Source organism: Urocitellus parryii, chromosome 4 (genome assembly GCF_045843805.1).
Source record: "Urocitellus parryii isolate mUroPar1 chromosome 4, mUroPar1.hap1, whole genome shotgun sequence".
Lineage (NCBI taxonomy): Eukaryota > Metazoa > Chordata > Mammalia > Rodentia > Sciuridae > Urocitellus > Urocitellus parryii.
The window spans coordinates 210912259-210940224 of NC_135534.1; the positions used below are offsets into that span (position 1 = coordinate 210912259).

The window sequence follows — 27966 nt, forward strand, 5'->3', positions numbered from 1 at the left end:
GGGCACCCCGATGCCTCGGGCCTCCTTCAGACTCAGGGTTGAGCCTTCTGTTGACCTGCAGCCCACGGTGGGCCCCAGATGCTGGCTCCTACAATCTTCTACCCTGCTCCGCACCTAGGGCACAGGGAGCGCCACCAGCCTGCCCTCCCCTTCGCTTCGGGTGTGTCACGCGCCTGCCACCATGTACAGACCAGCCTTCCTAGTGTCTGAGCGCGTGTCTTTTCCCTGTGTGGCCCGTGCGCAGTTGCGCGCTGCCCCTCTGCCCCAGGGGCCCCGGTGTGCCCCTCGCCGTGTGCAGTGGTGATGCCTAAAGGAATGTCACGAAACTTTCGGTCTGTGTCGCTTGTTTGTCACCAGCAGGGTGTGAAGGAAGGACACGGGGTTGGGCAGTTTCTAGGGCTCCGGGCAGTGTGGGAGCGCCTGGGGCAACAGCTGCGCCCTCAGGCTTGGGCAGATGCGGCGGTGGGGCTCACAGGGTTTTCGGGGGAGGCAGTGCCGTCGGGGGCGGGATCCGGCGGTCTCCTAGGCGGGCGGCGGGCGGCGGTACGGCAGCGGCGGCGGCGGCGTGCACGGCAGGCGGTGAGCACGGAGCCCAGCGCCAGGCAGGTGGCCAGGCTGGCGAGGAAGGAGACAGGGCCAAGTGCGTAGACCACCGCCAGGTCCCGCGCTGCTAGTGGCTGCGCGCAGTGTCTGAAGGCGGCGTCGGGAAAGGCGGTCAGGGGGCTGAGCGTCTGGCGTCCTGGTGATACGCAAAGCAGGGTTTCGGCTTCTGCGGGATACAGGCGCGGCGTCAGGTGGGCGGCAGCCACAACCCGGCCCTGCGTGATACGGCCTGAGCCCCGGGCGGACAGCTCACCTGACGCCGGCCGTGGGTGCTTACGAAGCCAGGCGCAGAGCGAGCGCAGCGCGCACCCGCAGGCCCACGGATTACCGCGCAGGCGCAACGCATCGAGGGCTGGCAGGCCGGCCAGCAGTTCATGCGAGATCGCTGTAAGCGCGTTGTCCTGCAGGCTGAGCGCGCGCAGCAGAGGGAGCGCGCCCAGCGCCGAAGGCTCCAGGAGCGCTAACCGGTTGTCGGCCAGCGAGAGGGAACGCAGCGCCCGTAGCGGCGCGAAGGTGCCGGGCGCCAGCGCTTCCAGCTGATTGTCGCTCAGGTCCAGCCGCTGCAGCACACTCAGGCCCCAGAAAGCCCGTGCGTGCACCGAGCGCAGCCCGTTCTCGCGCAGGTCCAGGTACAGCAGAGCGCCCGCGCCCGCGAAGGCTCCCGGAGGCAGCGCACGCACGCGGTTGTGATCCAACAGCAGCGTGCGCACGCGCCGGCTCAGGCCCGCCGGCACCGCGACTAGCACGAGTGCTGAGCAGTTGGCCTGGCCGCCGGGCGCGCAGGCGCACGCCTTGGGGCAGTCGGGAGCGTCCGGGGTCCCGCGGGTGGCCGCCCCAGTGGACACTTGGGCCCAGATTGGCCGCATCGGCGGCGGCGGTAGCAGCAACAGCAACAGCAGCAGGGACAGTAGCGGCGGAGGCCGCGAGATAAAAGAGGAGCCCCGCATGGGGGCAGCTCCAGAACCCAAGGTGGGGGCCCTGCTGTCTGTGCGTCCTTGGAGCCCGGGCGTCCCAGAAGCTCGTCCTTTTGGCTCCTACACAAATGTTAACTGTCCGGCCGGATCACTGGCAGTTCTTGTCCCACGGCTGATCCCGCGCCTGGGGCGGGGGCCGGGCACAGAGCCAACGCCTGGCATTGTCAGCCACCTGTCCCAGAGCTTCAGGGTCTTGGCTCTGTGCCGGCCGCGGCACTAAGGAGACCACCGGACGCTCAGCTGTGGATTGAGCAGGACCACACCTACTCGCACCCACCAAACGCGCTAAATGGCAGAACCCAGTGCATCCTGCTCCACTCCGTGTCCGCTCCATTCTGGCTCAGCAAAAAGGGCCCCAGGTAAAGAATGAGAAGTCCCCCGCCCCACCTCTGTGATGGATGAGTGGGCAGGGCAGGAGCACATGATAGGGCCTTGAGCTCAGGGGACAAACTTTGAGGGGGAGGAAGACTGCACACCAGAGGCAGGGGAGGTGGTGCAGGAGGGGAGTGGGTGCCTCCACTCCTTAGAACCTCAAGGGGGCACTGTGAGTGGCGAGGGGCACCAGCAGGAATCCTGCCTCAGAAGCAGCTCTCTTTAGAGTTTCGGGGTTTTCTTGGGTCGACAGGGGCCCATGGTGGGTTCCTGCTGGCTTCGGGGAAGAAGCAGCAGGAAGCTTCAGGGAGGGGGCTGGGCTGGCCAGCTGTGCCAGAAGGTGGAAGCACCAGGGGGGTGGTTCCCTGCCCCATAACCGAATGTATACACACCACAGTGCAGTCTCCAGGCACCTTAGGAGCTTGCAAGGAGGACAGCACACAACCACTAAATAATGTTTAATTCCCCTGCCCAATTGCCCTCCACCCTATTCAGGGGGTGGGGGTGGGGGCGGCTCCTCTAGAGTAGCCTCCATGGGGATGGTCATGAGGCCATGGTCCTCCAGTGATGGCATCATGGAAACCTCCAGTTCAGGGTCCATAAGGTGGGACTCCACGTGCACTGCATGCAGGTCCATTCGATCTTCCTGGACCCCGAAGTGCCCCACCAACCTGCACGATGTGGGCCCAGTCAGCAGGGGCTGGCGGGGCCTTGGCCACCCTGGGAAGGCCAGCCCTTGGGGACAGTGCTCTGTGTCCCTGTGACCGCACTTCCAGTGAGGCACAGGTCACCCCTGGGGCCCTCCTGCGGCACTCACCTGTTGTCCACATGTCTGGTGCTTGGTTCACTGTAGGGATGAAGGTAAGCATGAATACTGCAGCAGTGCGCTGGCCCCTCCCAGGCACACTCCGCCAGGGAGCGCCATTCCCAGACCCTCATGACACCCTACCCAAGGGGTGGAGGCCCTGGAGGCTTGGCCTCACTCCCATTGCTCCCAAGCCTGGGGCTCACGCACCCCTTGGCTCGAAGGACTCCAAGTGCCACAACCATGAGGGCGCAGAAGCAGCTAGCGCTGACTCCTGCCAGCACCACAATGAGAGCGATGAGGGCCTCGCGGCTGAGGCCCAGGCTGCAGTCACAGTAGGTTCCAGCTGCAGAGACAGGGCCACAGGGCAAGGCCAGTCACCTGCCTGCAGGGGATTTCTAGCCCACCCTCACCCAGAGGCCACCAGAAGGACATAGGCAGGTTGGCCCTGCCTGCAAAAGGGAGGGGCTATGGCTGGGGGCCGAAGGCAGGAAGAGGCACCTGCAGCAGGGATGAGCAAAAGGGACAGACATATCAGGCCCAGGGGGCTGCCAGCCAGGCAGCAGTCAGGTTGGGGACAGGGGGCCATGTCCAGCCCCCAGCCCCACGGCACACCTGTGGACAGAACTTGTCGGAAGGCTCTGACCTCACAGTGGGGCTATGAGGCAGGGAAGGTGGGGGCAGGGCCTCAGCATCCAGGCTGGCACCTGGATTCAAGGAGTCTTAGTAAGGGGCAGGTAGGGAGGAGCCCTGGCCAGATCAGAGGCAGGCAATGGTGGGGCTGCGGCCTTGGTGGTACCAACCGACCTGCACAGTGAAGGGGGGTGTGGTCTGATGTCAGCCTCTGGTGTTCAGGGGCCTTGGTTCCTTTTGTCAACACAAGGACTGCAGGGCTGGGTGGGCCTGAGCCCTAGGCAGCTGCAGGTCACTGCTGCACAGGGCTGGGGCAGGAAGGGGCCAAGGAGGACTGCCTTCATCTGCCTTTATTGGCTGTTCAGGAGAGGGTTGGGCCTACACTGCCAGCAAAGCCAGGTCAGGAGGGCTGCTGGTTCCTCCAAGGGATGGATCCCCAATCACCCAGGAGAGGTTGACAGGGGGCCCTAGACACACCTGCCCAAGCAGGACCTCAGGCCATGATTCCCTCTGGGGGCAAGTGGTCAAAAATGGTTGCAAGTCTAAATGTCACTGAAGTTAGAGACTGCTGCCTAGGTGTCTATTCCCTCTGAGACCAGGCAGTCACTGCTCAAGGCAGCTTGTCACCTTGGGCTGGCATTGTTAAACCTCCCCCTCCTCTCTGAACCTGTGGTTCCAAGGTGGGATGCAGAGTAGCCCCACCCTGCCACCACACCCACCCCTCCCCTAAGGACCTGCCAAGCAAACCACAAGACAGCAAGAGGAAATGCCCGAACTGTGGTTGACCAGGGTGGGGCCTCCTACCAGCTGGGCCCCACAGGGATCAGGGGAAGGGCACAGCCTAACTCCATGGCTCTGATCACTGGGGGTCCTGTCTGACTGCCGGTAAGGTGTTCTCCTTTTGGGTCAGCACTGCACAGGTCAGCAGCTCCTGGTGAGGCTGTGACCCACAACTCTCAGAGATCTCCAGGACACACCCTGGAGATAAATGCAAAGGCACACAAGAGCAGGGGCGTGTCAGAGGCCAAGGCTGGCACAGCCACCCTGCCAGGCCAGCCTAACAGGTTTGCATCCTGGTTACATGCCCCCCCCCCGGGGGGGCAAGTGGTAACCAGGGACAGCAGGGCCCAGGGAGGGCCACCTGGTGGAGAAAATGGTGGGTGTCACAGCTTTCAGGTGTCTGCTTCCACCAGAACTCATGTAGTGGCAATGACACAAGGGCAGTCGTGGAGTGGAGGGGAGCAGGTAGGGGAACCCAAGAGAGCAGACCATTCATGCTGTGGCCACGCCTGTGGGGCATTGGGAATCCTCAGACCATTGCTGAGACTGTGTCTAGCTTGTACTGCTTCCTGCTCCAATGCTCTAGAATAAGAGGGTGAGGGAAGTGCCATTCAGGACCCCAATGCAGAATAGGCCAGAGCTGGAACTGTGGGAAGATAGCTCTGCACCCCAGGACAGCGGACATGAGGGGTCCAGGAAGGGTGTCTGGAACAGTGGCAGCGACAGAGCTAAAGCTGGGTGTGGCTCATGGTCTGGGCATGCACCCTGGGCAGGAGCAGAACAGAGGCAGTGGTTCCAAAGGGCCTTTGTCACCTGAGGACAGGCCTTGGAACAGAGCACTGCCTACCTGGGAACAGCAGCTCTGGGGCTGGGACACCCTGCTCAGTTTGGAAGTGTCTCAGGCCAGCCTAGACCCAAGGGATGAGGACAGTGCTGGGACCTCTCCCTACCTGGCCTCTTGGACAGAGACTGCCAAGAGTGGCTGGTCCCTGATGTGAGGGGAAGGAGAGGGCTGGCCCATGGTGCTTTCCTCTCCCTGTGCCTGGCCCATACTTGGGATCTCAAGTTTGGGGGACATGGAAGTAACTGCCTGAGAACACATTCACTCATGAGCTCTAAGCACAGTGGCCATACCACTCCAGTGTGGGGCAGGTGGACAAATGGCTGATCTCAGGCCACTAGGTTGTGTCCTCATGCAGCCCTTCAAAGTTGGAGTGCACAGACTTCTTCAGGCCACCTTGCAATTCAGGTTCTACGGAGTTTCCAAGCCCCAGCAACACCAGCTGCAGAGCCAGACAGACTGCAGAATGGGGGCCCCAAGGGCTCCTTCCAAAGGACGGTGGAGAGGGAGGCTGAGGTGTGGCAGGTGGCTGGCTGCAAAGCAGGGCACTCCTAGGCAGCCCGTCCTCGCTCACTCCTGCTGGAGATACATGCCCCAGAGGTGAACATGTGCAGGCTGACTGCCCAGGGCTTAGACCCCAACAGATGTGCGGGTCTGGGATGGACCTCACCTATTGCTGGGCTCTAGGGCCAAGGAGGAGTGGCCAATCCAGAGGGAAAATCTGGACATGTCCATGGGTTCACAAAGCCAGCAGGACACTGAAGGATAAGAACTGACCTACTTTAATCTGCATTTGGAGGGGGTGGGGCTGGAAGGAGCTGGGCAGGAGCGGGAGTCCTATTCATCCTGGGGTCATACTCAGCTGGGGGGTGTCCCAAGCCTGGGCCTGGCAGGCAGCATCAGCTGCAGCTCTTGGGCAGGCGGTAGACACCGGCCGAGTAGATGAGCTGCTGGTCACGCACTTTCTTCTGCAGGTAGCCCTGGAGCTCCTGCAGGTCAATCTCCGCCAGTGCGGGGCCGGTCATCACAAACATCCGCAGCATGCTGTAGATGCGCTCCAAGGACAGGCTCTCCAGGTTGGTCAGCATGGCCTGGATGTAAGTCCAGAAGAGCTGGGGACAGCAGCAAGGTGGTCAGTTGGCCTGCCCACTGGGACTGTACCGCTCCTCCCCAAGCCCACCAAAGGCACGCACCAGCAGTTCCTCCTCTTTCTGGTCAGCCTGGGAGGCCATGCCTGAGTCACTCTCCTCGTCACTGTCTATGAGCACCATGCTGTCACGGTCCTGAGGTCGCTCCTCCTCGATGACAGAGAAGGTGCCAGGAGGCTCCTCGCGCAGCACACCCTGCTGCAGCCACACGGACATGCGCCGCCGCAGCAGTGCCACAGGCATCTTCACCACCTTGCTCAGCTCCTCCAAGGTCCAGATGGCTGTGCACAGTCACAGGCATGCATCCTGACAGCCCAGCATGGCCTCCCAGAGGTCAGCGGGACCCTCAGCAAAGGGAAAGAGTCATTGCCCCATGGCCCAGGACTGCCCCCACTGGTCAAAGTGCCTCACCCCATGGCTGGTTATGACAAAAGCAATGCCTGGCCCTGGCCCCAGGGTGGCAGAGCCAGGGCAGACTGTTGGGACCTGTGGGCTCACCTTGATCCTGGAAGTACAGCAAGACTACTGCCTGCACGGGGGTCACTGCCACAGATAGGGTGCGGTCAGCCAACTCTACATCCATGGTCACCAGGCCCAGGGTGTGTTTCCAGCTAAGGGTTCGCATGGCCTGAGGACAGAGGTCAGCATGCACAGCCTGTAGTCCTGACCAGGCCACAGAACGAGGCTCAGACTGATGGGCCATGCCACCTGGCACATGTGAGAAAGGGGGTCCCTGCCCACACCACTGCTAGCCCTGGCAGGGAGGTGGTCAGCAAGAACAGACTCCCGAGTTCCAGTTTCTAGCTCCTCAGCTACCATAACGTAAGAGCAGGGACCACTGTTATAAGTGACATTGTGCCACCTCAGGACAAAAGTCCACACCCGTCCTCTCAGGACCTTAGAATGTACCCTTCCCTGGCTGGAGTCGGCACCAAGGAGAACCTTTAAGAGGAGATCATGTTAAAGTCAAAGGGAGGATAAGGTCAGGACAGGCACACAGGAGCCAGTGCCTGTAGTGATGTGGCCACAAGCCAGGAAACATCAAGGACTGCAGGCAGACACCAGAAGCAGGGGGTGACTAGGAAGGACATATTCCTACAGGTGCCAGAAAGCGAGACCCTGCCACTGCCTCGATACTGGATTTCGTCTCCAGAACTAAGACAATACATTTCTGTTATTTTAAGCACTCAGTTTGTGATACTTTTACAGCAGTCACAGAAGTGGATCAACTTTGGTACCAGGAAGGGGTGCTGCTGCATGTAACAAATACCTGAAAACAGAAAAGGCTTTGGAATTGGGCCACGGGCAGAGACTGGAAGAGTGGTGGAGTGATGCAGGTAAGAGCTGGGATGCCTTGGAGGTACAAGTGGATAAGAATGATGTTGGTGAAGGCTCAGGAAGGAGCGCTGTAGTTCCTTAGAGAACACAAACGTCAAGAAGGGAAAGCTAGTAGAAATGGAGACCTTAGAAGGTGCTTCTGAGCTGGGCACAGTGGTGCATGCCTTAGATCCCAGTGACTTGGGAGGTTGAAGTGGGAGGATTTGAGTCTGAGGCCAGCTTGGGCAACTCAGTGTGACCTAATCTCAAAATAAAAATCCTTTAAAGTGCTTCTGGTGAAGTTTCAGGTGGAAATGAGAAACATGTTATTGGCAACTGCAGCAAAAATGGCAGAAAATCTGGCTAAACTGTCCTGCTCTGTGATGATAAGTTGGTACACGCCTGAGACTCCCCAGCAGTGTGTGGGAGTGCAGCCTGGTTACTCCTTGTTGCTTACCACAAAATGCACAGGTAGAGGAATAAACTGAGGAAGCAGCTGTCAGGAAAGGGGAAGCAGTACTTGATGACCTGTAGCTCTGAGACAGAACCAGGGTATGGTGGGACAAGTGTCTACTGAAGTCAGGTGTGACTTGTGGGTTGACTGGCCACTGTGGCAGATCAGGAGCAGAAGGGCACTCAGGAAGGTCTATGTATCATGGAGAACATGGTGCTTAAGAACCAGACACCAGCACAAATGCTACAAGCCAGACTGAAACCAACACAAAAGGAAGGGCCACCAAACCACCAGGACGACCAGTCAGATCTGCACTGCTGAGGTGGGCTGCCCTGTAGGCCAAGAGGACAGAGTAGCAGGCATAGTACCAGGCTTTGAGATTCCCTGCAGCCCTTGCTGGGTTTCACTCCTTTGGGACTCATGACCCTTCTCTCGAATTTTTCCTGTTGGGAGTATCTACCCTAGGCTTGTCTCACCAATGTATTTTGGAACCAGGTAACCTCATTTCACAGCTGGACAGGGAATCTGTCCCAGACAGATCAGACTCCCAAGTCACAATTAAATCTCCTGAGATTTACATGCTGAGATTTGGGACTTTGTGTTCATATACAAGAGAACACACTTAAGAGTTGACGCTAAAGAGTTATGATTTTTAGGGATGTTGGGAGATGCATGCATAAGAGACCTGAATTTGGAGGACCATAGAGCAGACTGTGATGGATTGATCTGTGCCCTGCCCCACATTAAGAGATGTTAACGTTCTAAATCCCAGAGACATTGGGAGAAACACAGCACCCCAAGTTCTCTTGGGGCCTTGGGTTAGGAGGGAAGGAATCTTCCCTAGAACCTCAGAAGGGAGTGTGGCCCTATGACATTTCGCTTGTGATCCCTTAATGTTTCTGTTCTCAGAGACTCTAGTCTGTGGCACTTTGTTATGACAGCCCCAGAACACTGGTTCAGCTGCTCTTGGGACCAAGTACTGCTCTGAGTCCTTCTGGGACTCTTGCAGCCCTAGGGACAGGCACCAAGGAACCCTACTTCACAGACAGAAATGGGAGCAGAGCCAGTGGCTTGCCATGTTGCAGCCAACAGAGCCCCCCCCAGCTCTGGTTGCAAGCAGGACCTTCCCAAGTGCCACAGCAGGACAGACATGGCAAGACACAGGTGTAGACAATGGGTCACACAGCCATACACATCCATCAAGGTCCTCATCCAGGAGCTCTTCTGGCAGCAGATAGGAATTATGGCCACAGGCCTGGCCCCCCTCTCAGCATGGCCCAGGTGTCCTCCTAAGCCACTCCAAAGTCCAGCTAGAGCTGAGAAGAATACCACCAAAGGGTTGTATTCCAGCACATTAGGCCTGAGCAAGAGGGTGTGGCCAAGGCATGCCTGGGACCCAAGGTTCAAGCTGGTGGGAGACCAATGGATGCCTCACACCAACAGGGCAAGCAGAAAGGGCAGAGGGAGAGGGCGTTGAGGGTGTGGGGCCTGGCCACCCAGAAGTTCTCGACCAGGACGTGGTGGGCTGGGTGCCTGCAGACTGTAAGCACACGTGCCACTGCACGGGTAGGAGCTGGAGATTCCAGGCAGCCAGCAGCCCACCTTTCTACCTGGCATCTGGGAGGGCCATGCAGATGCAGCTCTTCCAGAACCTGAGCTGAGGTGTGGGCAGACAGCCAGGCTCTCATGGCCACTAGCACAGGCCCATCCCCTCCGTGGCTTCCGAGCTCAGGACCCTCTGCCCGGCTCCCCTTGTCTACCTCTGGAAAGCAACACTCTCTCCAGTACTGAGGGGACTCACTGTCCCGTCCAGTGGTAAGTCAGCCTGTAAGCAGGACAAGGCCTTTCATCTGCAGGAGATCCAGCACCTCCTCACAGTGAACAGACTACCTGCCATCGCTCCCACAGCCCAGCTCCCTTGCCTCAAGCTCTGGCTACTGCCGGTTCACCCATCTCCAGAGGTCAGGGTTTACCTCCCAGATGCTTTTGTTCCAAGGCCACCTCTCACATTCTCTGCCTGCTCTGCTGGGGTGCCCAGCTCTTTGCAGGCTCCACCACTCACTGGTAGCACCACATGGACTGGATCCTGTGTTTACTCTGTGTCCAGAGCCTGGATGGATATCTAGTTGCTTTCTCTCCCCACAAGGCTAAACCCTGAACTCCCCTACCCACCTTCAAGTGGGACTCCAGCTCCTGGTACCACTGGGCCCATTTATACTTCAGGAAGCATATACCACAGGGGGCCAATCCTATTACACCAGCTAGTGACCTCCAGACCAGTGGTCCCCTCTCCCTGGTATGCACTGCCTGCTCCCCTCGCTCTCCTTGCCCTACCCCTGTGCCTCCCAGGGCTCTTATCACAACTGTACAATTCTAGTCCCTGAGTGCCTTTGAGAACTGGAAAGCATCTTTGGGAAAAGAAAGCCAGGAGGAAGGTTGAGAACAGGACAATGGAGGCCAAGGGGGCTGGAGAGTGGTGATCACTGCAGAGATGCAATCTTGAATGACCCTAACAGAGGGGAGCCATGCACAGCAGAGGAGAGGGAGCTCAGGGGCAAGGGCTTGCTGTGGTCCCAGGTCCCTGAGTCGGGATGACAGCTGAAGGAGCACCTGCACACACACCATAGGAGCACAGCCATGCCCACGCCCCTCCTGCAGGGGTGGCTGGGCAGGGACCCATCCAGAGAGAGCAGGGGTTGATGGTGGACTAGAGACAGGAGAGGCTTGGCAGCCATACCTTCAGCTTCTCATACTTCTTGCAGTAAACCTCCAGGGCTGCCCTGATGTCCTCGGGGACCTCCAGCTTCTCATCCTTAAAGGGAGGCCAGAACTCACTGGACAAGATAACAGCATAAACCCCAAAAGGTGGCTGCTCCTCCACAGGCCGCTTCTCATCCTCCTCTCGGATGTTGGCATTGATACGGCGGGAATCTGCCATGTCCTGAGAAGGGCAAAGCATATTACCAAGGTCCTGGCTGGAGGAGTAAGGTCAGGGGCTGGGGAGCCGGCTGTAGACACCCACCTTCAGCATGACCTCACAGAAGTGCATTGGGGCCTCACCAAAACGCAGTTTCAGCAGCTCCACGTTGCGGATCTCCCTGGAAGATTGCGTTTCTGGGAGGGGCTGTGGTGTGCCCCACCCCAACTGACATGTGCAGCCCAGAGCCTGCCCAGGCAACCCACCACCAGGACAGCAGAAGTACAGCTCCTGAGGCTGAGAGAGCAGCACGCAGCACCCCCTGGAGGTCAGCGGGCACCTCACAGGCCTTACCTCTCAGGGCTAAAGCTGAACTGGTGCAGGAGCCGGTCAGCCAGCAGGGAGCGGTACTCGTTGATGAAAAGGTCCTTGCTGCCATAGATGCTGACCAGCAGGCTGATGATATCTGAGGAGCGCCGCTTGGAGCTTGACTTCCCTGGCCCAGGGGGAGTCACATCATAGGCACCTCAGCAAGGACAGGAACACCCCAGAGCCCACCTTGCTGGACACTGCAGCCCAGCACAGCCTGAAGGGCTCACTGCTCCTTGATGTGGCTGGGAATGACCCAGTGATTCTCAACAGACCTAGGCTCTGATCCCCCTGCCCAGCCGTCTCACAGAGACCTTGCTGAACCCCCATCCAGGCTCAGGAACAAACTAAAGGACCTTGGGTTTTACTCTCAGAGACCAAAGACTAACTATGCCAGGACAGGAGCAGGGCAGGGACCCACAGTCATCAGAGACCCCACACAGAGGAGCCACAACCCTGCCATGAACCCAACTCCTCCACAAGCAACATCCACAAGAGGCGGGGTACCTCCCACAACTGAGATGACCAGTGAAGGGGCACAAAAAGTTGGCTGATGTTGACAAGGCTCTGACCTTGGATCCCGAGCTTAAGGTGATGGCTGCTCCAGACAAAGTGAAGCAGCAGACCCCTAGACAGGCCCGGGAGGGGAGGGGAGGGGAGGGGAGGGGAGGGGAGGGGAGGGGAGGAGCGAAGCTAGTGGGGCAAGCTGACCTGGGTCAGCATCCACAGGGTCAGGCACCCAGTCTTCAGGCTCTCCAGAGTCATCCTCACTGTCCTGGCCAGTCTCCAGGCTGGCTGGGTCGGTCTTGGACAGCTCAACAGCCAAGTCTCCAGTTCCATCAGAGTCCCCAGTCAGCCCTGCCACAATCTGTCGTACTGTGTCCTCCCGTGTCCTGCCAGGGTGAGTGCTGCTATCTCCACTGTCTGAATGGCCTTCACAACACCCACCCTTAGACCCAGTACAGCCATGCCAATACCACCTGACCACCCCTATGGCCAGTGCCAATAGATTGGTACTAAAGACAAGCACATCTGAATTTCCAAAACAGATTCAATACCATTATGGGACCAGTGAGGACCAATACGATCAGAAACCCAAAGACTAGTCTAGTTGTGGTCAGGAAACAGCAAACTGACCAGACACCTGCCAGCTCCTGCTGCTCAGGTCCTTGGGCCCCACTCCCTGAGCCCAGGACCTTTGCTGCCTGAAAGATTTCTGGGCAACTGTGCCAAGGCACCTGTTCAAACGCAGAGCCTAGTTCTCTTCTCTACTCTGCAGGAACTGGTCAGCAACAAGGCCAATGCCAAGTAGAGAAGTCTTTCTCTCTGTGCTAAGAGGGGTGCTGGGAAGAAGCTGAGGTTGGGCCTGTGGCCACTGCACACAGAGCGTACAGTGATACCATAGCGATGTGGACAGGTACCCCATACTGGCAAGGGGAAAGGAGCCCCTGGCCTGGGCCAGTAGACTTTGTCAATCAGGATATCCTCAAGTTCCTGCTGTCCTGAGAACCTCTGGCTTCCACTGGACAGAACTATAAGAAGTTCAGTAGGACAAGAAAGCTAAGCACAGTGGCTCCCAGGCAGCCACAGCCCTTACCTCAGGTAGCGGCGGATAGGCTCACAAGCCACTTCCAAGATGACCATGGAAGGGTCCAGGACGCGCAGCGCCTTGATGGCAGAGATGTAGAGAGTGATGATGTCGCATGTGTTGACGCCTACGGCCAAAAGGATAAGGCAGAGCTCACACAGTACCCCAGATAAGAGCCTCCCTGGTGCCAGCAGATCACTACCCTGGGTCCCATCCCCACCTCCACCCACTTTCAGGACTCTCCAAAATTCTTCAGCAGCAAGCTCTCCCTCTGCCAGGCACTCTGTTCTGAGACCATGTCCATCCCAGGTCAAGCTAGGCAGGTCATGATTTCAGAGAATTGAAGCTGAGGTTGGCCACAGCTCCCCTGAGAATCACAAAAAGGCTGCTTCCTACCCATCGCTTCCTTAAGGCTACAAGTCTAGGGCTTGGCATCTAGGAATGGCATCTGAGCCCAAGGGCTGAAGCTGGCAGTGACTGTGTGGGGCACCTGGGTGGAGGAGCCGAGTCTCCAGAGCAGCCCTGAGGGACACGAGCAGCTGCTGCCTCTGGTCAGTCCGCTCCAGGCAATATTTGAGGTCCTCGATGGCTGGCCGGGAGTCTGGAAAATCTGCAAAGAAGGGACATCACTCAGGGACAGAAAGGTGTGTGAGCATGTGGCTGGTGAAGGTGTGCCTAATGTGCAAGAGGACATACAGTTTTGCAGAGGCCCTGGATGAGAGCCACCTGTTGGGCACTGGACCTCAATCACACTCAACACTTTTCCGTGTTGACCATTTGACCAAAGAATCCCACAGGAAAGAAAAGACAAAAGTGATGCCCAGGACCAGTCCCCAAGCAGGAACCAAGACTGAGACAACAAAGGGGTATAGACACCCAGAAGCTACAGTAGGGAGGGTCCCGCTTCACTTAATGCACCACCCTGCAAGGGCTGTAGGTGCAGCTCTAGAGGGGACACAGCAAAGGTGCTGAGGAAGGCCCTGGTAAGTGATGCAAGAGTTGGGGCAGGACAAACCTCGGATGATGCTGAAAAGCTCCTCAATGCGCAGGCTGGCATAGATGCGGTAGAAGAATCTCTGCACATGGCAGCGCCAGCGGCGCAGCGTGCTGCCAGCCTCAGGGGATGCAGGTCTGCTGGGGCCATCCTGCAGGAACACTTTGCCCAGCCAGCCAACCACCCTCTCGATCCACTGTGGGAGAGCACTGGTGTGTGAGGCACTGGGACACTGAGCAAGCTCCAGCTGACCCAGCAACTGCCCACCATCTGGCTAGATAACAGTGAGCCCCCAAAGCCAAGCATCCGGGGAACAGAAATACATCAAAACATGCAGGATAATAGGCTCCCAAATGGGCGTTTCTGGCACCCCCAAAATCAGTACAACACTCATGGATGTCAGTGCCCGCATGCATCTCTGGTAACAATGATCCTAGTGTGAAAAGATGGCACACATGATCTGCATGCCATCCAATGACTTAGTGAGTAAAACCACTCTTGGAACCACAGATGTGACTATCAAAAAAAACTCCTGTGCTTCTCCACAACACTGGGAACCCAGAGCAGAGTCACAGAACACACCTTGAGGTCCTGCACTGGGACCACCAGCCCCTCATTGCAGGTTGGTCCATAAGGAAACTGCTAAGGGAGCCCACACTTAGGGAAGCAGAGAGTCTGAGTCAGGCATGGTGGTGCACACCTGTAACCCCAGCTACACAGGAGGCTAAGGCAGGGGGACTGCAAGTTCGAGAACAGCCTTGGCAACTTAGCAAAACCCTGTTTCAAAATGAAAGATAAGAACTGCTGAGGATGTAATGTGGTGATAGTGCATGTCTGGGTTCAATCCCCAGCACAAGTGGATAAGTCCTCATTGTTACCAGAGACCAAAAGGACTAAGAAAGCTTCAACTACCACCTGGTCCTGGACCTGGTCCACCGAGGCCAACACACTCTGACTGCTTCTACATTCAGGGTATGTTTTGCCCAAAACATAGTCCCACCCCTAGTGTGGAGGAGCACAGCCCAGGAGGGGGATCCTTACCTTGTGGAACTCTCGGAGGAAGGAGCGCTCATACTCGCCCCGACAGCGGTCCTCCATCCTCTCCCGGGTCACCTGGTGCAGTGTAGTGGTCACCGCCTCAGCACTGACCCGCTCCAGCAGACTGAGCCTGTGCCTACAGGAGAACCCTGCCCGTGGAGCACCCGTAACACACACCTGCCCCTTGCCCAGGTCAGCCCTGCCTAGAGTACATGCCAGGTACACACTACCCAACACCCAGTGCCCAGAGAATCTCTCCCCACAGCTCTCCTGATGTGGGGAGTGAAGGCAACTCTACTAATGACATTGAGGAAAAGCTGCTGGCAGGAGGACAGAGCACTGGCAAAGCACTGCCCTTTCTGCCTAGCTGGTCTCTGCTCAGACTAGGGCACTGCTGTTCCCCGTGTAATCAATCAGTGGCAGTAGGCACAGCCACGAAGGCACAAGTCTCATCTAGGGAGGGCTCTGACACACCACTGCCCTGCTACATGAGTACAGCTGCTAATGCTCGTACTTCCAGTGCAGACCTAGACCTACAGCAGCAGATGAGATTCGGGAGAAGAAAGAAGGTTACTATGCTAAGTTACACCTGGGATGAACATAGCAGAAGCTCTTCAGGGCCTCCTCCATGCTGGCCAGCCACAGAATCACTCCCTCAGTCACCTAACAGACTTTCCCAAACTGCATCACTGCCTGTTGTTCAACGTGGCAAACCACCACAAATGGCTACAGAGGAAGAAAAACTCACTAGAAGACCACAATAGGATGTGGCTCTAACAACAGCAGAACTTCTTTTCCCCTCTGAAGGACTGGGAAGAAAACCTGTTTACCGACACAGTGGCCTAATCTCCGACACATTTGGGAAAGAAGAACCAGCAAGCACATCCTTCACAATTACAAAGTGAGGACTCCCATGGGAATGAATGCTATTTCTACCTCAGTGAGTCTACAAAAAGCACAGTAGAATTCTGTGGAGCCCAGCAAGTCTGGAATCAAAAGAAATCTGCTAATGCAGACGCAAGCCATGTGGGGTCTCAGCAAGGCCAAAGCTGAAACCCTGGGATAGATGTGAGTGACAAAAGGCACTTCTGTGTCCAGAATAGAGTGCTAACTTGCCACACAAAGATCCCTCTGTCATGTCTCTGGCTATCAGGACAGGTGGAAGAAGACAAAACCCAACCCCGCCCCCATCTAGCTCACCAGCTTCCTACGAAAAACAGCTGGACCCAGAGGAGTAAGTGGGTCATTAGGAGGTGCAGGGGCACAACTACCAGGCAGAAGTACTCACAGGACCTGGCTGAGCTGGTGGAACTGCTCCAGCGCCTGCCGGCACCAACACTGCTGTTTGTCACTGCCACATCCTGCACACAGAGGGCTCTGCAGGAGCCGATAGTACCGACGTCGTGCATACCGGCTGTCCAATTCCCCCTCCAGTTCTGGATCTGTGCCCCCTTCCCCTTTTCTCTTACTCTGCATATAGACTCTCAGGAAACGCCCATAGAGGCGCTGGACCATCTCCTGGAAAGTCCTAGGGGTGGAAAAGAACAGAACTCCCCGCAACATGATGTGGACCTTTTCCCGCAGCCCTTGGGCACCAGTACCCATCAGCAAGCCCAGACGAGTCCATTTCTCCAGGAGGTCTAGGCTGCGCAAGTAGGGATCCAGGCGGCTCTCCAGCAGGCCGAAAGCGTCAAGGAGCAGCAGAAGGCACTGGGGTTCATCGGCAGAGTTCTCGCGCTGGGAGATGGCATTCCAGAACTCGGGAGAGATGTTCGCCTGCAGGTCGTTCTGGAGCACCTCCACGAACCACTCCTCCAGGACCGAGTGCAGACCATGACCCCTCAGTACCTCCACCGCCGCACGGAGCTCCTCCTCCTTTGGCGGGACCGCACCGCTGGTCCGGGAAGACGCCTGGAGCGCGGAAAACCGTTGAGGAAAGGGGAGACGGCGCAGACGGGGGAGCGGAGGAGCGGAGGAGAGGTTGCGGAAACCCCGCTGCTCCCACCCGCGGCCGACGCTAGGGAAGGGCTACCAGGGGAGCGAAACGAAGCGGGACAGTGGAGGAAAGAGGCGGCGCCACAGCGCGCAGCGGGCGAAGCCGAGTGGACCCTGAGATGGACGGCCTAAAGCGCGCAGGGTCCCGGGAACCTCGCGCGGGCCCGCCGCTCCCTTCCCGGGCCTCACCAGCCCCAGCGCAGCCGGCGGCACCAGCCCGGTGCTCACGGTATTCCAGGCCACCAATAGCTCTTGCCCAGGCCCGCCGCCGCCGCCGCCTCCCACTGCCGCCGCCGCCGCCGCCGCCTCCGTCTCCATCTGCGCCCCCCGGTTCCCTGACCCTCCCTACGTGGCTCCCGGCGATGACGTACGCTGGGCGCGGCAAGTCGACGTGTGGCACGCGAGAGGCGCACGGCGATGACGCCAGGCGGCGCGCTACTGGGGGAGTGCGCAGGCGCGAGCCGAGCTACGCCGGCGGCGGTTGAAGCGGCGGGACGCGTTGCTGACCATGACCCAGCAGGGCGCGGCGCTGCAGAACTACAACAACGAACTAGTCAAGTGTGAGCGGCGGGGAGTGGGGGGCAGAGGGCAGCGGGGGGGGGATCTGGGCTCCGCCTGCCTCCGGGAGGCCGCGCGAACCGGCCCGCGCGAGCCCAGAGCCGCGTCTTTCTGGACCGCGCCTGGCACGGTCCTGCGCCCCTGAGGCCCGGCCGGGACGTGCGCGGTTCGAGCCGGCCTGCACCGCCGACCTCCACCCGGGAGCGGAGGCTGCCTCCGCCTCGGGCCCACGGCGCGATCCCCCCCCCCCGCCCCAGGTATCGAGGAGCTGTGTCAGAAGCGAGAGGAGCTGTGCCGGCAGATCCAGCAGGAGGAGGACGAGAAGCAGCGGCTGCAGAACGAGGTGAGGCAGCTGACGGAGAAGCTGGCCCGCGTCAACGAGAACCTGGCGCGCAAGATCGCCTCTCGCAACGAGTTTGACCGAACCATCGCGGAGACAGAGGCCGCCTACCTCAAGGTGGGGCTCCTACCTGTGCCTTGCTGGCATCTTCGACTGGGGCAGCGTGGGCAGGCCAAGAACCGCGGCCGCTACAGGCTTAACCGTGGGGCTGCCTGCGAGGCCCTTGCGTCCTGCATCCTCCTTAACTGTGGTGCGCTGTGCTCAAGGAGAGGAGCAGAGCATACCGCATGAGCCAGAGCTAGCCCAGCCTGTTTCACAGGGCGGGGGGAGAGGGTTGTGGGTCAAACTTAGGAAGGAAGGGGGCCCTTCCCAGATTCCAACACCTCATGTAAGGGGGCTGAGGCAGAGGGACTGATGGCCAAAAGCAGCAGCAACCTTCTTTCTGTGGCTCCAGATTTTGGAAAGCTCACAGACTCTGCTCAGTGTCCTGAAGAGGGAAGCCGGGAACCTAACCAAGGCCACAGCCTCAGACCAGAAGAGCAGCGGAGGCAAGGACAGCTGATGGGCTGGGTGGGCAGGGGCCTGTCTCAAATGTGCCCCATGACCACTCAGCCCTCAGCACATCTGTCTTAAAGCATCCACTTCATGGCAGCAACTGTCTTCTCACTGTTTCAGGTGCCCAGAGGGGCTGTAGTCAACCTCTACCAGCCTAGGGTGATAAGAAAAACCCTAGGCACAGCCCACAGGGGTGGGAAGGGTTCTACCTCTGACTCATCCAGGCAATGAGGATGTTGGGCTCCAGGTCAGCTCTGCAAGGAGCCTCTCTTTTGAGGCCCCCATGTTCTCTTGGGCTGCCAGAAAGATCCTGGTTCTAATTTCAGCACTGTGGGAGCCCCTTACTTTGTCCCACCTCAGTCAGCAGGGTCCAGGCGAGACAAGTGGGGAAAGGGGCCTCCCTCACCCCAGAACCCAAATTGTCAATAAAGGTTGTTTTGTACAGATCCTTACCAGCCTCCTATCTGCCTAGTGCATGGGCTGCAGAGCCAGAATGCAAATCTTGTCCAGCTGTGGGGGCTCCTTCTAGGGAGGGGAAGGCCTGTAGTGGCTTTCCCTGTGACTGCTCCTCATCTCAGGGACACAGAGCTGAGGGCCCACCTTGCCTAGGCCAGCCCCAGCCTCAGCTCTCCCAGCAGAATTGCTGATCCTGTCCCCTATCCTATGAGGGTTTCTACCACACCCTATTGTCAAGCAAAGAACCTGGGCTAGAAATAACTAGTGACCCCTAAGTACCCACACCAGCCACTGGAAGCCCAGGTCCTGCTCAGTAGGGAATAGGAGGACTTCACCCGTGCCCGTTCCTCATGCCAAGTTCTGCTGCTGGCAGGGGCTGGTGTTCCTCCCTAGCCATACACCAGTCGTTGCCCAGTTCTATCCTTCCAGGCACCCTGGGCCCAGCTCTGTTGGCCTTCATGGGGTCCCTGCAGCTGGGCTTGTTTGAAAGCTTGTGTTGGCCAAGAGGGTCCAGAGGAAATTGGGCCCACCCCTCCTGGGCAACCAACTACTCTCCTCCCTCCAAGAGCCTGGTTGGACAGCACCTCTGATCTTGGGTTCAGCTCTCCAGGATGCAACACTTGCATTTGGCGCTTGAGTAGCTATAGACAACCCCAGCTCTGCACTGCAGCTGAGCATGTTGGACTCCAGCTGGGGCTGCTCCCAAGCAGGTAGCCCTGTCTCTCCCTGGCATCTGCAAAGCTGTCTGCTGCCAGGATCTTGTTGTAGGCTATTGTGGGTCAAGGAGCTTCCAAGGCAAACATAAGACAAGATCCCCAAGGCTTCTCCCACCTAACACTCTTGCACCTCCCACTGTGTCCTGCCTTGGCACCCTCCTAGGCTCCTGGCTCCTGACAAAGCCACTTTGGACCTGATAGCTGAAATACACTCACCTTCCCACTTGGAGTTTAGGCCCCTGGTTCTAGATTTCATCCTAGGATGAAATCCAGGATGAGTTCCAGACCTGACTGCTGCTTCCCACTGTGGGCTCCGGAAGGCTGGGAGAGTGGGAAGCAGGATAATGGGTTGTGGTGGATAAGAGCTGGGACTAGTAGGACCTCAGATGAGAACCACTGGAACTACCTCTCACCCTCCTTGGCCCAGGCTGGCCCTTCACCCTGTTCTCAGGCTAGGGAACAAGCAGGGAAGCAGAGGCCGCCTTGTCCAGTGTTGTTTATTGAGTCCAACATCAGAAGCAAGAAAACACTTGCCATCTGTCAGAGGGTAGGCTGAGCTCCACCGTGGTAGGAATGTGAGCTGAGGACAGGGGGCTAGGAATCCTGCAAAGGACAGCAGCTGGGACAGCCTCTGACCCCCACATGCCTGCTAGTTGCCAGGCACAGCAGCAGGGCTGGGAGGTAGCCTTGGAGGCAGGACAGAGGGCAGCCTGGGTTGGAATCTGCCCAAGTCCCTACCTGATCATAGACAGACATGTCCAGCAGTACTCCAGCCTTCCCCACAAGAAGTCCCCCACTTGTGCTCTTCCTTGAAGTCCCCAAATCCAGGATGAAACCCAGAAAGACTTGACCTGACAGTGGGAGGAACCCAGTTGCTTCTGGGGCCAGCGTGGGTATGAGGCCATAGGAAGGAAGGGCTGGTGAGCAGGGCCAAGAGGCACAGGTGCAAAGTAAGGGTAGGGCTCTTGGGTACTGTCTGGCTCCCAGGGTCACCACATCTGGGGCTCAGCCTTGGCCATCCTGGCAGCACAGGGGTCAGAAATAGAGGGCAGGCTCACTGCGGAAGTCGGAGAGGTCGTTCTGACTGGCAGGTGTGAGCTGAAGAGGAAGGACAAAACGAAGCCACTGGGATTTGTCTAGGCACCAACCTGCCCCCTGTCCCCCACCAGATAGCCCTTGGTACTGTGGGTATGTACTCCTGTTGTGCTAACTCACCATGACCTCCTTGGGTGGGGGCTCTGCCTCCCTTGGAGCCTGCACCAGTGTCTGCTCCTGCCACTTGCTGAAGGCCATGGAGTGCTTTGGAGTATAGCTGGACAGGCCTGTGGGCCAAGGAGCACATGCATGGACACACAGATACGTGAACGTGTGGCCCAGGTACCACCCCCTCCCAGCTGCCCATCATAGGACACTCACCTGAGCTGCCCTCTGGCAGCCAGGGGCTCTCGGGCCCCACGCCGCTCACAAACGTGGCACGGGGCAGGAAGAGGGTAAAGGGTTTCTCCTCTGAACCAAGTCTCTCGTCTTCCTCTTCCCCCTCCTCTCCTTCTTCCTCCTCCTCCTCTTCAGCCTCCACCTCTTCCTCCTGCACTAGGGAGCTTTCGGAGGGGTACTCGAATGTGGTCTGTAGACTCTTGTCATTAAAGGAAATCTTCATCTGGGAGTGAGGAACATGTCTAGTAAGGGCCCATCAGCCCTTTGGAGGCTTTAAGCAGGTGGAAAGCACCCTTTACCTGGAGCCGAAGGCCTCACGCAGCCCCTCAACCCTTGTCCTCCAGCAGCTCCTAAAAACAAGTTTATATCCTGGCCATCTAGGCACCTGGACAATCCTGGATAGCACTGACCACCATACTATCAAGGGCCTGCATGAAAGGCCAGCACCTGTAAGGGCCTCACAGCCCTCCCTCACCCATTTTACAGGCCAAGTGGTGGGTCTGCTTCTGTAAACCTAGGGTGCCAGTGACCTCCAACTCCCACCCTACTGCCCACGCCACAGGCTCCGGAATTTCACACCTGAGCAAATTCTTCCCACTTCTGGTAGTCTCAGAGCCCAAAGTGGGCTTCAGGGGGGGAGGCAGAGGGCCATGGGCACTCTTGGTTAGGATCCTCCCCTTGTTCAACCAGGTCAGGCTCTGCTGGGGGCAACTCAGTCTCCCCAGACCTGCTCAGCTGAGCTTGGCCTGAGCCCGACTGGACCGTAATGAATATGAGCAGCTACCAGCCTGAGCAGATGGGAACAGCCCTGCTGGGGCTCGAAATATTAAACTCCTGGGCACAAGACACCAGCAGCCAGCTCAAGTTCCCCCACCTCCCCTGGAAGGAGCTGGAGGCAGGAACAGCCCCAGGCAGAGAACCAGAGCAGCCCAGGAACAGCAGAATGGGAGAGTGGCCTGGCAGGAGGGCTTGCTCCAAAGCAGCTGAGATACAGGATGGCAGAGGGACCAGGTACAGGCCACAAGGCATGCACACAGGGCCCACCAGGGGTAAGAGGCACTTCCTGTGAGGAGGCCTCCAGAGATGAAGGCACACACTTCTGCCTCCTGCTTCTTGGCCCTGACAGCTGCCCTCACAGCTATGGTTAGCCTGGCCCTTCAGGGATGAGGGGTGACTGCCTAAGCTCCCAGTGCCCCTATCTCTACCTGCTCACACAGAGCCTTGCAAAGCAATGCATTACCAAGTCCCACTCCCACTCAGCCCCCCAGCCTAGGTGTCCGCACAGACGTGTGGTCAGGGAGATGAGCAGATGGAAAGACCACCTGGGTCAGGCAGAATAGAAGGAAGACATCTAATGTCAGGTGAAGGCAAGCTGTCCCTCGTCTGACCCTGCCCTCTAGTAGGCCCACCCAGTCCTCCAGCTGTGGTCCCATGGGAGATGGGACAGAGACAAGGCCATGACAGTGGGGTAGCCACTAGACCCCACAGACATCTACCTGTTGCCAGTCAGCTTGAGGACAGTGTCACCTGGCCCTCATGAAGCAGTCCTTGAGGACAGATACTCCAGGAGGGGCCCAAGGTAGGATGGAACTGGGCTCCTCCTGCGCCAAGTCCCATGGTGAACTGGGCTCCAAGTGGCCCGTGGGTACATGGAGCTCTCTCTGCTGACCCTGACCCATCCCCCACCACTGAGGACACAGGAAGGACCAGCTGCCAGGGCCTGGCGGGATTAGTGAGCCCTCGTTAGTCCGCATGACTGGCTCCTACCAGAGAGGCCTGGGGGTTGGATGCACGTGGGCACCGAGCCTGGCACTGCCTGGCTGGGCTGAGCGGGAGGTGCTCACAGGCCCATCAGTCCCAGCTGGGACCCAGGGTCCCCGTCACGTCTTGCCTCCCTTGTCTTCTCTACTGGGCCAGTGCTGTGAGGGCCTCACAGCCCTCCCTCTCCCTTAGAACACAGGTTAGTGGGTCACAGGATATCCCATGACTCATACTGCTGTGGAGTGGGGCACCCTCCAGACCCTGGGCTGCCAGGATGGGTGGAGGGTGTGGCCAGGGCTGGTACTGCATACACCTGGTCACTGGCCTCTAAGGGACTTTGCCCATCGCACCCAGCTCGGCAGGCAGGTGGTAGAGGAGCCTCTGGGCGTTCACAGGGCCCTTTTGTTCTCCCTCCACCCACCCTGCCGATGCACACCCAGCTTGAATTACTGAAGGGTGTCCACACTGGACTGAGGGCCAGCGAGCTGGGCTTAACCTGCCTGGAAGTGTGCACTGAGGTTGGCCCTGCCCTCCTGCCACAGCCTCCAGTCAAAGTTCCCATGGGTGACAGGACACAGGACCAGGAAAACCCAGCTGGGATGTACACAGCTGCTTGTTCCCAGAGGCACACTTGGCCTCCAGCACTGGGCAGATCCTCTACAAGTGAAGAAGCCATCTGGAGTAGGTCCTGGGGTTCCTGGCCCCAGAAAGACCACCTCCGGGGTGCTCATGGGAAGTGGGAGGAGGGAGCTGGAAGAAAAGGACAGTAGGTGAGAGGTTAGTGTCCTGTGGGGGAGGGAGCATGCCCACCAGGCTCAGGGTTCCAAGCTGGCAGGGAGGGGTGACTCAGGGCCGGTTCATGAGGGCCACACCCTGGTGTCTACAGATGGGAATGAGGCTGAGAGCCTCAGCTGAACCATGGAATTTGGGGTGAAAAAAGTTAACTGAAGGTGAGGTGGGAGGCCTGGGTATCAATGACTGAGTTCTGGGGACACTGACATGCTTGGGTTGGACAGAGGACCAGGAGGTGGGGAGGGGAAGCCACTGCCAGACAGGAGTCAGGACAGGTGGCACTCCACAGTGTCCATCCCTTTGGGAGGCAGCGTGAGGAGGGGTGAAAAGACATTCCCAACCTCTAGGAAGACTGCCGAGTGGGCAGAATGACTGCAACTGCGTTGGGCCGCCATAGTGGAAGTATGCTCTCCAGCTCACGGAGGGATGGAAGAACAAGGCATCTCTCTGCTCTGCCAACAAACAACCTAAGTGGAAATGTGCCCCTGCCAGGCAGGCTCTGTGGGGCACAGGCCAGCGAGGAGGTGCCCCCACCACTCAGAGCACGTCTGGGCCTCTGAAGTTAAGTGAGGGCTGTCAGGCCAGGGCCAGGCTCTCCCGCTAACCTTGCTGCCAGACAGTTCCTGAAGAGCTACCCCTCACCTACACCCTGGGAAAGTCACCAGCACTTCCCACCATCGCCCAGGAGCCACCAAGTGAACAGTCTGCCGAAGGTCCTCCAGGCCGTGCCCCCCCAGCCCACCCACTTCCCCAAGGGAGAGCAGGAAAGTGCTTGACCAAAGGCTGTCTCAGCAGCTGGGGGCCTGCCAAGGTACCCCATGGGGTGCTCGTGGCCCAGGGACTACAGGCAGGAGGGATGCCCGGGAAAAGGCAGAGTGTTCTGAAAGGCTGGGCATGCCCTGTCCTTTCCCAACAGGCCTCCCGGCTCTTGCTGAGTAGGGCAGCTGGTGTGGGCACAGGCAGGATGTCCACCAGCAGGTGGTACAGCTCAGGCAGGGCCCTGGCCAGCCTGCTTAACCATGCCTGGTGCCATCCATCTGGACCCTCAGCGCTTCGGGCTGGCATGGAGACTGCTTCTCAGTCTCAGCCCTGCCTCCCACAGTTCCTTCTGCCCTACCCCTCTCACTCCAGCTCAGCTGCAAGTGGACCATGGTTCTGTTGCTGGCTGAAGGCAGAAGGCCATGCTCTGGCAGCTCCCCCCAAGTCCCAGGAAGAGGCCAGGCTCACGGTGGACAGGTAACACTATTAGGGGTAAGGCTCTGGAAACAAGAACCTGGACTCAGCTCCTACCCCCAGAGCTCCATGGCCCCATAAACCTCCTGAGCCTACCTCTTCATCTATATGAGCACACTGTCATCCCCTCTACTTCTGGTGCAAACACGGGGAGGGACCACCTGACAGAAGGGCAAGGTCCAGTCAGGAAGCAGGGAGGGAGGAACAGAGGCTGGATACGGGCAGAGGCTGGAGCAGTGACTGCTCAGGCTACAGCCCAGCCTTCCCTCAAGGGCTCAGAGTGAGCAAGGCCAAGAGTGGGAGAGAGCCCCACAGGGCACCCCAGTGTCACAGCCCTGACCCTCCAGCCTGGAACCCTCAGGGAGATCATTATGGGTTTCTGACCCAGCAGATGGGAGTCTGCAGGAGGGCTAATGTTAAGGCCAATTCCCAGGGCAGGAAATAACCCACCGTCCCAAGGAAGCAGGTGGGGAGAGGTGGGCTGGGCCGACACCAGGGGACTCTGGTTATCCCAGCAATAGGGGAAGGCACACCCAGGCTGGTCCCAGCGACAGCAGAACACACTGGACTCCTACAGCTGACAGACTCAGGCAATGGGACTTGGAATTTGCCCTAGGGGACAAACACTGGCCCGGAATGACCAGGAAGAATCTGAGGAATGCTTTCCTTGTGCCCAAAGGGTTCCAGGCCACTGGCTAGAGATGGCCAAGAGTGAGGCTCACCTGGCTAGCCTGCTGTGAGCCTCCAGCAGGGCTGCTCTTGGGTCTCCTGACCAGGTCTGGCACACATCGTCAGTGTTCAATACACTCATGCGCAAGGCCAGGGCCTGCCAAGCTTTGGGCCATGGACTTTTGGGCAACTGAGAACCCCTTCAACTAGCTCATGAGTTCTGCCCCCATGCTGATCTCAAGGTAGGGATCTGACTGCACCGACATCATTGCCTTCTGTTCTGTCCCCTTTACGTCCTGGTCCTGACAAACTGTGCAGGATGAGATCCACAGGACCATAGCAGGCTACCCTTCAAAGCTAAGGCCAGGGCAGAGCCAACAAGGCTCAGCCAGACCCACAATGGCACAGGCCTATCCAGCCAATTCCAGATGGGGCCATAAGAACTGTCAGGAGGCTCTGCACTAGCTGGCTGCCCACCCATTCAACTCTGCAAAGTATATAGCAGGTCAGTTGGGCCTTAGAACTCCACAGGGGCCCTGGGCCTAGTCACAGCCCCAGTTCTCCTCTAGTCCAGATAGAAGCCTTCCCCCACCAGGTCAGGTATCCTGGGAACTGGGCTCACACTCTACCTACAGCTCCCTGTCCTTCACTCTCTTCTCCTAGAAGGTAGTCCTGCCCCAACCACTGACCTTCTTTCTTGAGGAACCAGCCTTGGTGAGGCAGGACTTCTGCAGGGCCAGGTAGCCACCAATCACCTCAATCTCATGCACAGTAGGGTAGCGCTTCTTCAGTGTGGTACCTAGGGCAGCAAAAGATCCCGAGAGACTACCAGCCTCCTCTTCCTCAGGCTTCTGTGGCGGAGGCTCCCCATTGGCTTGATCCGACTGTGGCATCTGCAGGGCCCCTGTCTTTCTCTTGGGCACCACTGTGAACGTGTTGCTGCCTCGATGCTGGAGCTCTGAGGAGTGCTCAGGCCTGGCACGGTGCAGGTGGTACTGGAGAGGGACCTCAGCCCCTGAGCAGGGTAGTTTGGCTTCTTGGGGAGCTTCCTCCTCTGAGTCCACCTCATCAATGAAGGTGATGGGCAGTCCTGGCCTTGAATGCTCCCCATCATCCTTGGCGCAGCTGGGAATCCCCAAACTCTCAGCAGGCTCTGCCTCAGCAGTGACTGGTAGGCATGGGGGCGGTGAGGATGGCCTCTGCCACCTAATGGACCGGTCTGTGAGGGTGATGGCTGGCCTGGGACAGCCCCCCTCCTTGGCTGCCCACTGCACCTCAATCCTAGAGGGGCTCCTTGGGAGGGCAGGCACACCATCCCCTCCAGACACCAGCTGGGCTCTGAGCTCCTCACTCTGAGAAGCCCAGCCCATCTCTGGCTTTGGCAGCTCCACCAACTGCTTCCCCTGGGGAAGAGGGACCCTGGAGGCGTTGCGCTTGGGGATGAAAACGAAGGAGTTGCGGGAGTTCACACGGAGGCTAGCCAGGGCTCGTGCCTGGAGGTCCCCCAAAGGGATGGTCTCCATGTCTGGCTTGGGAGCTGGCCTTATCTCGAAGGAGTTGTTGGCGCTGGCGGCAGCAGAGACTCTCAGACAGTGGCTGGGAGTGGAAGTGGCACTGGCAGAGCTGGGCGCGCAGAAGGCAGGGGGCGCGGCTGTAGTGGCACTCAGGGTCCCAGGGCTAGGGGGCGGGTGGAGGGAGGGCTCCCCCGACTCCACCTTTGGCTTCCACTCGCCCGGCGCAGTTGGGGAGACCGCGAGCCCGTTGGCAGGGCCGGCCAGGGGATCGGGGTCGGCGGGCCCGTTGGAGAGTGAGCGAGTGCCCACGCCGCGGGCCAGGCCCCGAGGGTGGACGGTGAAAGAGTTGCTGCCGGTCTTCTTCAGAAAGTCGCTGCGCCGGGTCACGGGTCCGGCCCCGCCACCGAGGCGCCCCGGCTCGCCACTGGCAGTTCGCCGGCCCGCGAGCGGAGCGGCGGGCACCGGCTGAACAGGGGGCGCAGGGCGGGCAGGGGGCGCGGGCGCCCCGGTGAGCGGTGGTGGCGGCGGGGCGGGGCGGGCGCGCTCGGGGCTCCCGCGGCGGCGGGGCGCGGCGGGTGGGTCGAACTTCTCGAGCAGGCGGCTGACTCGGCCGGGCGGCGGCGCCTCGAACACCAGCACCTCGGCGGCGCGGATGCCGGCGGACGGCGGCGCGGCGGGCGGGAAGCCGGGCGCCGACTCGATGATGAGTATGTTGTCGGCGCGGATGGTGCGCACTCCCGGCACACGGCGGTACAGCTCCAGCAACTGCTGCGCTGGCCGCGCCCCACGCCGCTGCTCAGACTCGAGCCGCATGAACGGGTTCTCGCGCAGCGGGCCCAGGCTCTCCGCCAGCACCAAGCGCTCGTCCGGCCCCGCGGGCGCAGGGCCGGGCCCCGGACCCGCGCCCAGGGCAGCCAACTTGGCCCGCTTTCGCTCCAGGATCTCTCGCTTCCAGGCGGGCATTGCTGCGCGCGGCCCTGGGCCCGGCCGCCCAAGGCCGGCCATGCTAGGTACGCGGCCGCCGACGGCACTGGGCGGACGGCCCCAGCCACAGGCGCCCGGCACAGGGGCGCGCCGGCCTTCGCGCCACGCCACGCCCATGCCCTACCG

General features: G+C 59.2%; 5 protein-coding genes across 6 annotated transcripts; 1 reads left to right on the forward strand and 4 right to left on the reverse strand.

Annotated features, from left to right (window-relative positions):
* Window positions 1-338: 338 nt before the first annotated feature.
* Window positions 339-1920, reverse strand: Lrrc26 (leucine rich repeat containing 26). Of its 2 annotated transcripts, none has more exons than XM_026395409.2 (2): window positions 857-1920; window positions 339-766 (listed from the first exon to the last, which is right to left on the reverse strand). In XM_026395409.2, the coding sequence occupies exons 1-2, from the start codon at window positions 1548-1550 to the stop codon at window positions 441-443; spliced, it is 1020 nt and encodes a 339-aa protein (XP_026251194.2). In that variant the 5' UTR covers window positions 1551-1920; the 3' UTR covers window positions 339-440. The 2 variants fall into 2 exon arrangements, with proteins under 2 accessions (XP_026251194.2, XP_026251193.2); XM_026395408.2 differs by having other exon boundaries at window positions 339-769.
* Window positions 1921-2436: 516 nt separating this feature from the next.
* Tmem210 (transmembrane protein 210) lies at window positions 2437-3524 on the reverse strand. Its single transcript, XM_026395603.2, has 4 exons — window positions 3256-3524; window positions 2965-3100; window positions 2767-2796; window positions 2437-2620 (listed from the first exon to the last, which is right to left on the reverse strand). The coding sequence occupies exons 1-4, from the start codon at window positions 3341-3343 to the stop codon at window positions 2437-2439; spliced, it is 438 nt and encodes a 145-aa protein (XP_026251388.1). The 5' UTR covers window positions 3344-3524.
* Window positions 3525-5773: 2249 nt separating this feature from the next.
* On the reverse strand, window positions 5774-17243 carry Anapc2 (anaphase promoting complex subunit 2). The gene is made up of 13 exons (XM_026395406.2): window positions 17018-17243; window positions 16122-16744; window positions 14837-14969; window positions 13817-13991; window positions 13292-13411; window positions 12811-12928; window positions 11925-12106; window positions 11199-11340; window positions 10950-11025; window positions 10665-10868; window positions 6655-6784; window positions 6202-6437; window positions 5774-6120 (listed from the first exon to the last, which is right to left on the reverse strand). Exons 1-13 carry the CDS (start codon window positions 17144-17146, stop codon window positions 5908-5910), a joined length of 2481 nt encoding a protein of 826 aa, XP_026251191.1. The 5' UTR covers window positions 17147-17243; the 3' UTR covers window positions 5774-5907.
* Window positions 17244-17267: 24 nt separating this feature from the next.
* Ssna1 (SS nuclear autoantigen 1) lies at window positions 17268-18722 on the forward strand. The gene is made up of 3 exons (XM_026395407.2): window positions 17268-17388; window positions 17644-17843; window positions 18181-18722. Exons 1-3 carry the CDS (start codon window positions 17337-17339, stop codon window positions 18286-18288), a joined length of 360 nt encoding a protein of 119 aa, XP_026251192.1. The 5' UTR covers window positions 17268-17336; the 3' UTR covers window positions 18289-18722.
* A 1222-nt stretch (window positions 18723-19944) lies between these two features.
* On the reverse strand, window positions 19945-27935 carry Tprn (taperin). The gene is made up of 4 exons (XM_026395436.1): window positions 26032-27935; window positions 20870-21110; window positions 20669-20775; window positions 19945-20551 (listed from the first exon to the last, which is right to left on the reverse strand). The coding sequence occupies exons 1-4, from the start codon at window positions 27859-27861 to the stop codon at window positions 20489-20491; spliced, it is 2241 nt and encodes a 746-aa protein (XP_026251221.1). The 5' UTR covers window positions 27862-27935; the 3' UTR covers window positions 19945-20488.
* Between the last annotated feature and the right edge of the window lie 31 nt (window positions 27936-27966).